General features: G+C 39.6%; 1 protein-coding gene across 1 annotated transcript; it reads left to right on the forward strand.

Moving 5' to 3' along the window:
• On the forward strand, positions 1-13,452 carry calml4b (calmodulin-like 4b). Its single transcript, XM_049575280.1, has 5 exons — positions 1-99; positions 212-242; positions 2,751-2,891; positions 7,132-7,320; positions 13,355-13,452. Exons 1-5 carry the CDS (start codon positions 97-99, stop codon positions 13,450-13,452), a joined length of 462 nt encoding a protein of 153 aa, XP_049431237.1. The 5' UTR covers positions 1-96.
• The last annotated feature ends 536 nt before the right edge of the window (positions 13,453-13,988 follow it).

Genomic DNA, 13,988 nt, shown 5'->3' on the forward strand with positions numbered 1-13,988 from the left:
CATCTTACAGCAGCCTGGATCAGTTTCCTGAGCTGAGTAACAGCCGGCAGAGTTCAGACAGGCTCACACACACACTCTCTCACACACACAGCCACAATGGTGAGATAATTACTGAGTCCTCTTTGTAGCTTCACACTGTCACCCAGATTTCACCTGTAACCTACTTACTGCTTTTTTACCCTTCACTCATGTTTTCCTGGTTTCTTCACAGGCGAAGTTCCTGACCCAGGATCAGATTAACGGTAAGACTCTCACACATTTCACATTACAGCTGAAATGAGTGATGACACGAGCGCTGAAGTGAATAAACTGCTCTATGCTCTTTCGGCAGCACAGGGAGCAAATGCAGTAATTTCATGAGATTATTCCTCTGTCACAGTCAAACAGATCAGCAGTGATGTTATTTAATCAGACAGCAGAGTTTTCAGAACAAAGCAGCACTTGTCCTTGTTCACGCTGAGCAGATTCACACAGCGATCTGTTGGCCGACTTCCTCGACCTGCTAATGTGATTAAATACAAAGGTTTTCTCTCTGAACAGTTTTTAGCCTAATGAAGAGGCATTCATTCATATTATTCTCTCTATTTGGAAGCAGAGGAGTTATTGAGGCTTTGTTTCTGTGTATTGTATCTAGTTCAGCAGCTAAGATGTTTTTGTGTTCACAGGTTAACACGTTATCAGTGACTGTATCAGTTTGAAGGTCTTTAGGGCTGCTGCAACTAATGATTATTTTCGTTGCTGATTATTTTTCAGACCAATAGATTCATCGTTTAATCTGCTAAATGTCAGAAAATAGGCAAAAATACACATCACAATTTTCCACATTTCTCAAGGTGACATCCTCAAATGTCTTGTTTTGTTTAACCTACAGTCCAAATGTCAAAGATATTCAATCTATAAGGAAAGTTTGTTCATAAAGGCAAATTAAAGATCCACTGTGTTTGATTTAGTGGCATCTAGTGCTGATGTTGCAACCAACTGAAACTTCTCCCATGTGCCAAGAACTACGGTGGTGGTGAAAAAGGAAATGGCCCCTTTCAGAGCCAGTGTTTGGCTTGTCCTTTTTGGGCTACTGTACAAACAACATGGCAACTCTATAGGAAAGGACCATAGACTGTAGCTACCATGATGTCACCTACTGGTTTGTGGACTCCAGTTTTGAAGACTTGAGTTTGGCATTTCGGCTGTCGCCATCTTGTCTTTTTGGAGCCAGATGTGAACACAAGCTGGAGCTGTGGAGAAGCGAGGGGTGGATCTGACCGAGAAGCCAACGACACTATCGATAGACACTGAAAGTGGTCATGGCCTTAAATATGCATAAATTTAATCCTTAACAAAGAGGTGAGTTATATGTAAATTCACTCCCTGTGCAGTTGTCATGAACAGGGAAATGGCTACGGAGATCAAAACCCTTTTTATACCAGGCTCTAAACATGTATTTCTGCTGTAAAGTTGGGCATTTTAACATGAGGGTCTATGAGGATTGACTGGCTTCTGGAGCCAGCCTCTAGTGGCCATTAGAGGACCGTCACGTTGGCTTCATTTTTCAGCTGCAGAGGTTGCTGCTTGAAGAGGACCCACTCTATATGTGATTTGATCAGCTCATTCAAAGATAAGGAAAACGCAATGACTCGTTGTGTCAGGTTATAATAATCTAATGAAAATATAGTTATGAATATTATATACCATTTCTACCAATATATCCTCCTAAATCACACACTGGACCTTTAAAATGCTTTACAAGGGTCATAAAAGGCATATAATGAGCTAAATGCTAACATGCTGATGTTCAGCAGATATAATATTGACCATCATCTTAGTTTAGCATGTTAGCATGTTCCACCTGATGCATGTCAGTCCAGTAATCACTCTTTTAGCTCTGTTTTTGGTCTCCAACTCCTGAAGGAAATATCCATCTTTTTAGCTGCTAAATGCTCCTTTAAGTTCACCAGCTGTTCTCTAAATGTATCTGTCTGCCTTTGAGCATATGTGCAGTGGGGTTTTCAGAAAACACTTAGACTAAACCAAACCAGAAATGTGCATAAAACCAGAACTAGCAAAAAAAAAAAAAAAAAAAGAAGGCTAAAAATCTTTTTGTTTGTTTGTTTATTTTAATCTTCTTTCTCTCATTCCTGGTGCAGGATCTCCTTATGTGTTCATGATATTAATTTTACTTTTAATTCAAATTTTTCAAAAACGAATTGTCTACAAACTGGATGAGAACTTCCTTGATACTTACTTTATTTGGCCATTTTTAAATTAAAAAAAAAATGAAGAAAGGTGCTCCACTCTGTGTGTTTCTAATCTTCTCTGAAGTTTCAGGACTTGTTCATCCAGCATCTCATGATAATGCATTGGAAAAAATATATAAACATTTGCTGCTTTGCTTTACAAACCTTGGTTTTGTGAGGACATAAATCTGTTTATATAGTAACATTGTGAGGACTCACTTTCGTTTGGGGATAAAACGCAAGTCCCCATAAGGTAAATAATCTTGGGCTAAGGCTGGGGTAAGGTTCAGGTAAATGATTAGGTAAGTCTCCAAAAAATTAAGGTAAGTCAAAGTAATGGCCCCTGATGTGAAGAAAACATGACTCTGTGTGTGTTTTACTAATGTTGTGGGGACATAAACCTCTTTTCATAGTCACATTGTGGGGACTTGCTTTACTTTTGGGGTAACTCTCCAGGGATGAAGGTAAGTTAATGTGATGTCCTCTGAAGTGATGGAAACATGACTGTGTGTGTTGCAGAGTTTAAGGAGTGTTTCTCTCTGTATGACCGCCAGCGGAAAGGGAAGATTGAAGCCCGGGAGCTGATCACAGTGATGCGATGTCTCGGGTCAAACCCCACTCCCTCTGAAGTCCAACGACACCTGATGAGCCACACCATTGGTACACCCATGACCACCTCACACCTGTGACCATCTCACCTGTCTGACTGTCAATATTTTTCTCTCAGCCAACACAGTGAAATATGTTTTTTGGTAAAAATAGCAACACATCTGCTTTGTGTCTTATAAACTGATCCTTAGTTGAATTCTATGCAGTTGCAAAGAAGGTAACATACTGAAAAAGTTTATAGGAGACTAAGTTGTTTGAACAAATGCCCCAAAATCATCTGTCTATGTTCAAGTCACAGCACCCTCTGGTGGCTGTACTAATTATGACAAGAGAAAAGGAGGAAGTCAGGTGAAGTTATTATAGTGTCAGCTGGATGTTTCTTGCTGAAATGCACCCTGGAATCCAGAGTTGACTTCTTTCCTTCAGTCTTCATGTCTGCAGGTTGTCTGCAGGAGACTTTCATGCAGATCCAAGCTGTACCAGTTCTCCAACTGTCAGCCACCTAACATTGTTTAAGGGAAATTAACGGGACCTTTTACTTCTAGAATCAGGGATGCTGGAAATAATCCCTCACACTTGCAACTTTATGACTATCAACTACAACTGCTGTCTCATTTACACAGTATGAATGTGAGTTGTCTGAGACAAAAGTCGACATTGTGAAAGAAATGTGATGGTTGTCAATCAAAAATCTGTCCTACATTTCATTGATTTCGAATTTTGGAGATAGAAGACAATGACCTCTACAAACCAACCAATCTGACCATGAAGGGTTTAAAAAACAACAAAACAAAAACAACCGCTTGATGACCAAAGTCTGTTTCCTGTTTTGGTTGTTTTGAGTTTATGATGTGTCTCTGCTTGTATTTATATTTTTAAGTCCAGCGCTATGACTCAGACATTTCTTGGACAACTGCACTGACTTGTCTTAAAATAATTTTTATGGTCTGACACAGATAAGATTTATTGGACCCACTTCACACAGTGTGAAATGCAATAAACCTGCCAGATCTGTTATCTCAGTGTGTCGGGGTCTTTGGTTGTTTCATTCGTACCAGTTTATTACTTCTGTGTGTACTTCTGAGACATAAACTTGGGCTGCAACTTGATGAATCATTTAGTTTGTGAATGTCAGAGAAAAACTATGCAATTTTCCACTGACAGATGATATCAACAAAATGCTTGTTCATCTGTTTCATAATTTAAAACCCAAAAACATTCAACTGAAAAAAAAAATCCTGTCCTCTTGAGAAGCTGGAAACAGAACATTCTCTGCCTGATCAACAGCTCAAACTGTAGGTGTTTGATTTTTCAACGAATATTTTTAGCACCAATATGAACATAACTGAACACAAAGTGATTCTGTCAAAGCGCTGCATGTCCACGGTTCTGCATTACAGTGCGTGTCATCACCTCACACGATACATGAACCGAAACTAATGACTCTTGTGGGTCACTGCGGGAGTGCATAACAAGACTGAGTTACACATAAAGCAAATGATAATCAAACATTACACACAGTGTGAGCACAGAGCTGCAACAGTGACTGCTGCTGGTTGGCTGAATACAGCTTCAATCTGACCTTATTTCAGCTTTTTACATCATCATAATCATCATCATCATTATCGTCATCATCATAATGTCTCGGCGCACGCTGTCTTCTGTAGGATCATGACAGAAGCGGCTCAAATCTTAAATATCACAAAAAGCAAAAACACACTACACAACTTCTGCCAGTTCTCTAAATGTGTCTTTATCTGTTAAAGGATGAGGCTGATGAGTTTATATATTTCTCATCTTATCAACAAATATCATTTGTAAACCTAAACCAACAATGAGTTCAGGCCTTTGAACACCAAGTCTGTATTTTTCGTACGCGTTGTTTATATCTGTCATCGGATAAAAATCGTCACACACAGAAACCTTGTGCACTGAGTCCGATTCGTTTTATTCTTTTATTCCTTGTGAAAATTTCAGCCTGTTCCCATTCCAAAGTCTTTGAATACCACCACTTTGTCAGTGATTTTGGCATCAGACACCTGATGCCAAAAGCCACCTTTCATAGCAGTATCAAACATGGTTAGGTGGTGGCAGTATGCAACGTTACAGGAAGTAACCCTATGCATTGTTATGATACACTTTTGGTGAGCCAGACTGCACCTGGCACACCGCTGGAACAAGTTGAAATGCTGTTGTTAACTACATAATATAAGGAGCTGAAAGTCCCTATAGGGTGGGCGGGTTCAACAAACACTGGACTTTTACCCGGGAGCCTGTTGTTCACTTCTCAACTACCATACCAAGATGTTGTTTTTCTAAACCTAACCATGTGGTTTTGTTGTCTGTCTGCCATTGGTAGAGCAATCTGGAAGGTCAACAGCAGACGCAGAAGGATACCTTGCATGAAATATGTAGACATGAAAGGCCACTGACAAGGCAGCATTATGTGATGATTTGTGCTGAGAGCGTGTTGGAAAATTTCCAATATGAGACAAAATTTTAAGACACATCTGCTCACTTGAGTCTCTTCACTAGAGGTGCCTCGCTGGCTGTCGCCACTCTCTGCCAGTGTCTTGCATTTGTCACCCCGTCTACCTAAGTTATGAAATTATACTGTGAGGATATTAAGTTGCACTCTGCTGTGAGCATCATTATTGCTGTCGTGCATTTCTGGATAGGCGAGGCAAGGCGAGTTTATTTATACAGCACATTTTGTTAACACAGCAATTAAGAGGCCTTTACCGAAAATATGAATAACATAAAGATAAAGTGCAAAAGAAACACATAATATCACCATTAAAGAGCCAGAGAATACAAAGTAAAATTAAAAACAACAATAAAAGTTATAGTGCAGTGTAAGAAATGAACAAATATTCAAATTAATTAAAGGCAGTGACAAACTGAAAAGTCTTCAGCCTTGATTTAAATAATTTAGTTGAAGCAGACCTGCAGTTTTCTGGGATTTTTCTCCAGATATGTGGTAAATAAAAAGTAAACACAGCTCCTCCGTGTTTAGTGTTGACTCTGGGGTCACAAAGCAGACCTGAACCAGACGATCTGAGAGTTTTGGATGGTTTATACTGTAGCAGAAGTTTAGAAATGTCTTTTGGCCCTAAACCATTCAGTGCTTTATAAACCAACAGTAATATTTCAAACTTGATTCTCTGAGAGACGAGAAGTCAGTGTCAAGACCTCAGAACATCCTCAGTCTTTCTTTCTCGGCTATTAAAATTCATGTCTAAGTCCATGACTATATCAAGATTTCTGGCTTGGACTGTGGTTTTTAACATTGCTGACTGATGCTGAGAGTTGTTTTTTGTGGCACAGCCAATCATTGATTTGTTCAGTGCACTCAGTCGGAGCATGTATTGGACTGTAGTCCCCTGGTAATATGGTTATGTAAATTTGTGTATCGTCTGCACAATTATGGTAAAATATTTTGTTATTTTCCATAATCTGAGCCAATGGAAGCATGTTGATGTTAAACAGAAGAGGTTCCAGAATGGAGCCCTGGGGACTTCCTGTCATTTTTGTCAGCTCATAGTTGTCCTCTAAGTAGGATTTGAAATTGAAATTAGTCTAATTAGAAATTAGACAAAAACTTAAACTGTTTAATTCTTGATTTTAAAAACTGACTAAGAATGACTTTTAACCAATTACAAATTTCAGCAAGAATCTAAGACTAAAACTAAATTCTTGTCAAAATTAACACTGCTTAAAAAAACTCGATCTTAACTTACTGGAACAAATTTGCCTCTTTGCTGTCTGTTTTACCATCTTTGTTTTTCTAACAGACAACAGTAAGAAGAAAAAGTGAAGAACGCCTGAAGGTTGTGCTGAAACATTACATCGTTCCCATGACAGCAGCAATGCTTATTTTTTATTATGGCTTTAATATTTCTGCCTGTAAACATAAAGGCTGCTTATATCCGACTTTCTCTTGTGTTATCTTTGTTTCATCCATATTTAAGTAAATCTGAGGGGAAATTCTGTCTGTAGTTGCTGTAATTAACAAGCTCAGTTTCCACTCATGCAGTTTATTTAACATGTTTAAACTGTCAGCAGTTTATCAAGCAGCACCGCTCCTTACATTGTTATATTACTGCAGTGTTTGAACATCTTAATTCATTTTCACTGGGTTATTATCTTTTCCTCCCGCACACACTCTTCTTACTTCTCCTTCTTCCCTGTCCTCATTTCTCCTGCAGAGATCAATAAAGTCATCTTATCTTTCCACGGGCAACATTACAGAAATTGGACCTGTCCAGTAAAAGTAAATATCTTCCTGCAGATTGGGGCGGAGAGCTGGATTTCTCCATCTTCCTGAGCATCATGCACCGGCAGCTCCAGCAGGAGGCGCCCGAGGAGGAGATCCTGGAGGCCATGAGGATGGCTGACAAGGAGCAGAAAGGCTTCATCCTTGCCTCCGAGCTGAGAGCCAAACTCACCGGGCTGGGAGAGAAGCTGACTGATCAAGAGGGTGAGAGCGGTGAATTGATGAACACCTAAACACACACGTTTTGTCTTTTACATCCAGCAGAATATGTCATGTGGTATTAACTTTGAGTTTCTGTCAGTTTTTACTCTCCTGTTATGTTGCTGTTGTTACCACACCCATGCTATTGTTCTTTTATTGTACTTTTTCTGTTCCTTTATTTTAATCGTGTTATGTGAAGCTCCTTGGACATCTACAAAATTTACAAGGTTAGGGGCTTTTACTTAAAGGATTTAAGTCAGTGTGTAGGATTTAGGTTGTATATACTGACAGAAATTGAATATATGTATTATATTTTCTTTTCTTTAATGTATCATCACCTGAAAATAAGTGTTTTTATAACCTTGGAATGAGCGGTTTATGTCTACATAGGGAGCTGGGACCATTTCGAAGTTTTCTCCTGAAGTACAACACTTAAGGCTTGATTTCTCCTTTGCTGAGGGACTTGCACAGAATCCCTTAAAAGGTTTCCTTGGTTTGGGATGCCTGTTATTGTCTCACAAAGTTGCCTTAGAGTTTGATAGTGAAAAAGAAAGAAGAGGACAAGAAAACCAAACTGGTCAGAGGAGGAAAAAATTATACTTTTGGAGGAAAACAATTATATAATGCACAAACTACAAAGTAAATTTGATCCCCAAATACCAGGCAATATGTTTGAAGAAAGGTATTAGCACAGCCAACTGTCTCAGGTGCAGGTGCGTTGGAAAATATCAGTTCAGTCTTTGAACAAAAAACCCCACACACTGCTCTTTACACTAACGTTTCAGTCCTCCTGGAGTGCTCAACACCATTATTTCCAACACTGAGCTTAAACAGAAACTGTCCCACCATTTTGCAGTTGTGGACAGGTGTGAGAGAATTAATCAGCTGTGGGTGTGTTTCTCAAGAACTGACAACAGCCTGTGCACCATATGTCACATATCCCACAAACGAAAAAACAAGGGAACAAGAAAAACAAAAGGGAATACCTAAAAACCCTGGGTTCCTTACACAATAAAGGCTATTTACAAAATTGTTTACAAAAATGTTCATCTTATGAATGAACACATCAGCCTTGCAGTTTTCATAAATCATTCAAAATGTTCAACATTGTATATTCTTATGCCATGTGTCATAAACTGGTCTTTTTGAGATCCCAAATCCATTACAGCATGACATGCCTTGGTATCTCATCATTTAAACCTTTGTGAGTTTGCAGATTAAATATCCAGCACACTTGTCTTCTGCTAAGTATTTCTTCAATGTTACCACCTCTCTCTGGCAGATGAACTTTTCAATCAAATCCCCAAATACCAGAAAACAGAAAACGACTACAGGAAGAAAATGCAACAAAAATTGATTCTGTCACGTCTTACGTGTAAAGTGTATCTATTGTGTTCTCCTGGTTACAGAACACTTTTCTCGGGGCACGTTAGTTTTTTTCATTTATCACCATAATCCCGGTCATGTTGCAGTTAAGATAAAGTCAGAGGTACCTCAAGGTTTTTTTTCTTTTTAACTTTGCTTTGGTTGCAAAGGTCTTTTGTGCAACAGTCTAACAATTCCTTAAGTATAGGTTCAAGACAAGGAGAAAACATAAATACTTAAGTGAACATTTTGAGGAATCCTTAAGGAGAAGACTTCAGGGTATTTTGTACAACTGATTTTATTTTGAGAAAACCTTAACGAGGACTTAAAGGAAAATCTTAACTTAAGGTGTTTTGTGCAACTGACCCCTGGTCTTTGTCCACAGACATTGCAATGTTACACCACCATGTATCTACAGTAGCCCAGAACAGACAAACCAAACACTCATGTCAGCCACTGTAGTTAGAAGTGATTTTTAGTGTGAAACTCCTTAAATTTGTGTTTTTACCACTTTCAATCCCCATGTCCGTTAGTTTTCCTCTGCAGATATTTCAGCTCCTGGTAAAAACTTCCTGAGCAATTAACACTGAATGAATTCTAACAAGTTTCAGCTGGTTGCAATCTGCAATCCTCACTGTTGGATGCCACTAAATATTCTTAAATCTTACTCACTTATCCTTTAATGAAGATTAAAAATGAAGAGGCAGAAAGAAGAGAAAAGGAACAGTTATATTACATCCTTCAGTCAAATGGGATACAAATATCTCTGCCAGCGAGGTAAAAATATTTCAGTCTGCTTTCAGTTCAAGAGATTTCTTGAGCGTCCTGAAACAAGAGGCCTTCTCTACCCACACAGGTGTTTGCAGTTATTCTGTCTGATTAGCCCTCTGTAGACGCTGGAAATGTGGAGCGACATTGGCATTACAGGAGCTCACAGATCACTAATAATAATGAGTGTAATTTTTTTGCACCAAGAGTCCTCCGGAACTGCTTAAAACTGTTTCTTTCATTTGCTGATGAAACTTTTATTTCTAGTCCTCTGTGTCTTTTCTCTCTTTGAGCCTTCAGGAGCACTTTCATTATTCTTCACAATGAATCACAAACCTTTCTAAATGACTGACTGCTTACAGTCACCTCAGGGCTTCAGCAGCATGTTGTCTTTGACTTCACTTATGCTAATAATTGACTCACATTCATCCATAGACTGAGTTCATTCAGGCGTCACAGCGGCAGACTGAACGCTGTGTCTCATACTGAAGTCATTGAAGTCAATTTACCCACTGAGTCAGATAAATACTATGGGAAAAACTTCAGTTGAAGTAATAATCCACAACTGAAATATGAGTTTGCTTTCTATCTTTCAGTACAGCAACTTATGATATTCTGATGTAAATATCTGAGGGAGGTCGAGGTCAGTTTGAATCCACTATCAAATCATCTTATTGAATCTGAATGGGTTCAGATCTCTTGTTGAATGAAATGAAGTTCAGCTTTCAATATTTGCAAGTAATTGATGGTTTAATTAATTTTGAGTTTTAAGTTTAAAATGAGATCCAGCAGCCCAGTCGTAAGAAAAAAAATGTTGGCATTGCACATTTCTGTAAACCATCAATAAGTTACATTTGTAGGTGTCATGGGTGAGACGCCCATCAAGCTGCAGACCACTGTTCAAGACCAACAAACAACAAAACTGAGTCAACACTGTGTTTTCAGCAGCTTTTTAAGGAACCAAATGTGGGTATGTTTTTTTAGGGACCTGTTGCTGTTACTCCAACAGAGATGGTGCCTCAAAAACTGGGTACTTTGAGCCAAAACATGATCTTTTCCAGCGACTGGGTTGTCTCAAGATATGGAATGCATCACACTGAAATAACAGATGGACTGTAAATACCTGGAAAACAGAAGGTCGGGCATTTGGTGCTGCTCTTGAGCCTTTTTCTGGGCCAGCTTTCAAGAGCGCAGCAGCAGGTTGCATCTGAGGTTGCTAAGCAACCATAACCTTCACTGTATCATAGCCTATTTACCTGCAATCCTAAGTACAGAGCTGATCTTCTTCCAGGAGCTGTTTGTGTGTAGCACTATTGTCCATAGGACAGATGAAACGCTCTGGCAGCTCTGCACCAATCTGGAAATCCATTGGTTAAAAAACCCCCCCTTTTTTTTTTTTTCTTCCTTTACCTCTGGAGGCACAGCCCGTAGTTTTTCGACTAACGGAAGTGCAGGAGCCTCGGCAATTGCTCACGCCCTTCACTTCTGGCGGTGCCCCCAGGGAATCGCCGTGTTGTTTACAAATACTTCGGGTAGAAAACCAGCAGAGTTTAGCTATATATCACATTTTCACGTCACTATATCACCATGTAGATAATCTGATGTTTGTTAACTCTATAAACACAATGATTGAACAAACATTACTATTTCTGTGTGCGCGTTTTGTAATTAATAACATGGTTATCGTAGATTAGCTGGGCTAACCGTTAGCTGTGAGTGTTAGCCGTTAGTGGTGTCTGTAATAACCATAGACTGTATAAAAATAAGGTAATAACTCAATAAACGGTCCGTGAATAAAATATTTTTTTCCAGCGGATATCTTAGTTACAACATAATTGAGCTAGCAAAGCAGTTTTGTGTTGCTATGTGTGGTATTTATTCAGTTATGGGAAATCACGATGTCTAGAAAGCATCAGTGGCTGCAGCTGACAGGGACAGTTAGCAAAACTAACATCAGGACGTCATCTGTTAAGAGCCTCCCGTTGCCGGATACGACATGAAATTGCTCCAGTTAGCTCAATCATGTTGTAACTCAGACATCCGCTGGAATTTTTTTTTTTTTTTTTCACGTTGACAAGATGGCGATTTGGGTGGAGCGGTCGCTATGGACCCGCAGCTTGCTGTTTCTGTAGGTAGGCTACACATTTCCTGGGGACACCTGCACATCTCGGCCACTCCCCCTCCATTGTGATTGGCTAAAGCGCAGCATTGTTCAAACTCAAAGCCCTGCCCTCCCCCCCTCTCTAGTCGTCTTTCACACAGGGCTGCCGACAGATTCTACAATGTAAATTGCAGAATCTGTCTTGAGAGATTAGCTCTGCACTAACATGAACAAATTCTCCTCCATATTTATCACAGACTGATATTTATGGATGAAGGGAAAGATGCCTGTCGGCTGTGATGGTTGAAATGCGGTGTGCATTGAAGCATTCCAAAAAATTAACTGTGATCATCTCAGGACGCAGCCATTGTGCCCTGAAAAATGGGCGCCTGGGAATGCGTGCACGCCACAGTGGCATTGCTCTGGCATTTGAGCGTGTCTGCTGCACGTCTACATTAAAAACAATGACTTTGAGGGTGCAGAAAATGAAGCATGTGTGTAAGACATTGAGCTTAAAATACACTGCTCAAAAAAATAAAGGGAACACTTAAATCACACATCCCAGATCTCGATGAATGAAATATTTCAGATGAAAATCTTTATTGTAATTCGTTGAAAACAAAATAATGTAAGAACAATCCATGGAAACCAAAATCATTAACTCATTTAGGACTGGATTCAGAATCATACCCAAAATCAAAGTGGAAAAATCAGATCACAGGCTGATCCAACTTCTGTGAATTTCCTCAGGACAACTCATAATGTGGCTCAGTAGTGTGTATGGCCTCCATGTGCCTGTATTCGTTCCCTACAACGTCTGGACGTGCTCCTGATGGTCTCCTGGGGGATCTCCTCCCAGACCTGGATCAGGGCATCAGTGAGCTCCTGGACAGTCTGTGGTGCGATGTGGCGGGGCTGCATGCTACGATACATGATTTACCAAAGGTGCTTGATTGGATTCAGGTCTGGGGAATGGGCGGGCCAATCAATAGTATCAATGCCTTTGTCATCTAGGAACTGATGACACCCTCCAGCCACATGAGGCCAGGCATGGTCATGCATCAGAAGGAACCCAGGGCCCACTGCACCAGCATACAGTCTGATTTCATCCTGGTCTGTCCAGTTTGCACAACAGCAGGTGAAACTGATTCACAGTCAGTATTGCGTCCTGACTGGACAGGTTGATATCCCAGGAGTTTGATTGACTTTGAGTTACTCTGTGATGATTATGTGTTCCCTTTATTTTTTTGAGCAGTGTATGATGTGAATTTAAGTTTAACTGAACAGTTCACTTGAAATTATTGCATCATGATCAGTGAGATAAATTCTTTTTTATCCATTGCAGCAGAGACACCTGATTTTAATTTTAACCTAAACTGTTGGAAGCAACAGTCAGCGCCAACTAAAAAAGGAGGCCTTTAAATGATGTGGCAGTTTGCTGCAGATGTTTTTCATTTAACAAGAAAGCTCACTGAGTGTTATCACTGCATTGTCTGTTAATCTGTGTTTATTTCATTTATCACAAAGTGATCAATAGCAACAGCATAAATGAGTCAGATAATTAATGCTGCACTTGCATCATAAGGGGTGATGATGCAGGAGGTGGAAAGAATGCAGTGTTTGTTTAAAAATGCTCTGAGTTAATAATATAAAATTATATTCAATAAATCTATATTTAACTGCTTTGAATGACAAACTGACGAGAATTGAAAATATTCAGGGCATGTCACTGAGGTGGCTCCTCTTGAAATGCTACAGTTCCATTAAACAGACTTTGACTGACAGTTGTGTTTCTGTTGTCAGTGGACGAGCTGCTGAAGGAGGCGGGAGTTGGACCTGATGGACGGGTCCACTGTGAGCAGTTTGCCAAAGCGGTGTCTCGCTCCTCTGCAAAGCGCTGACGTCACAAACATCATCATCACTGAGCTGCTACTCAACACTTTAGATTTTATGACATGAAGTGACAGAAGTCAGTTACTGTAAGTTTAGTTTAATAATGTTTGTACCTCAGACACTGCTCCCCCATAAAACCTGGTGCTGCAGTTTATTTGACATATTCTCAGACAAATCAGCTCCACAACAGCAGCTGCTACAGAAATTAAAACCTTTGTGATTTTAATAGTTTACTTTGTGTGCACACTGACAAGTTTTGTCGTATACAATTCAAATATGATTTTTAAATAAACGAAAGATAAATCTAATCTCTAATCTCTGTGATACTTGTCCAAGTTTATCTTCACTTTATACACACCTGGAACTTTCAGCTTGATAGCATGATATGAAGGGCAGATTTTTTTTTATTTCACTGATGGAGCTGCATAATGAACCCAAACATTTCACAAAAGCAATATCTTGAAGGAGACGCCAAAGGTACTGCCCCCGCCTCAGGAGCACAGCTCAGTCTTGCTTCCAATTTTTCCCAGTGGCCACTCACAGT

Source organism: Epinephelus fuscoguttatus, linkage group LG4 (assembly GCF_011397635.1).
Source record: "Epinephelus fuscoguttatus linkage group LG4, E.fuscoguttatus.final_Chr_v1".
Lineage (NCBI taxonomy): Eukaryota > Metazoa > Chordata > Actinopteri > Perciformes > Serranidae > Epinephelus > Epinephelus fuscoguttatus.